Consider the following 225-nt stretch of genomic DNA (forward strand, 5'->3'; position numbering starts at 1 on the left):
TTCCCATTGATAACATACCAATCCACAGGGAACGGAGGTTTTGCCACAGAAGAAGGAGGACGGCGGTGTGCTGGTGACGGAGGATTCGCTGGTTCTGCAGAAGGTAACCCGTGACGTGAGCGGGCGCTACTCCTGCAGGGCCACCAATGCTCGGGGCTCCCACACCAGCAACGCAGTGCCCCTCGACGTCCTCTGTAAGTCATGCTCACGTAATGGATGACACTC

The 225-nt window shown here is 57.8% G+C and overlaps 1 protein-coding gene across 1 annotated transcript in view; it reads left to right on the plus strand.

The window, feature by feature from the left end:
* The window catches only part of LOC119589354, a gene marked incomplete in the record, with an annotated part of 19,613 nt that overhangs the window by 3,816 nt on the left and 15,572 nt on the right, over positions 1-225 (plus strand). Inside the window, 1 exon segment of the mRNA XM_037937974.1 lies at positions 29-194. Coding sequence (XP_037793902.1) covers positions 29-194 — 166 coding nt within the window.

Source organism: Penaeus monodon, chromosome 25, assembly GCF_015228065.2.
Source record: "Penaeus monodon isolate SGIC_2016 chromosome 25, NSTDA_Pmon_1, whole genome shotgun sequence".
In the NCBI taxonomy this organism is placed as follows: domain Eukaryota; kingdom Metazoa; phylum Arthropoda; class Malacostraca; order Decapoda; family Penaeidae; genus Penaeus; species Penaeus monodon.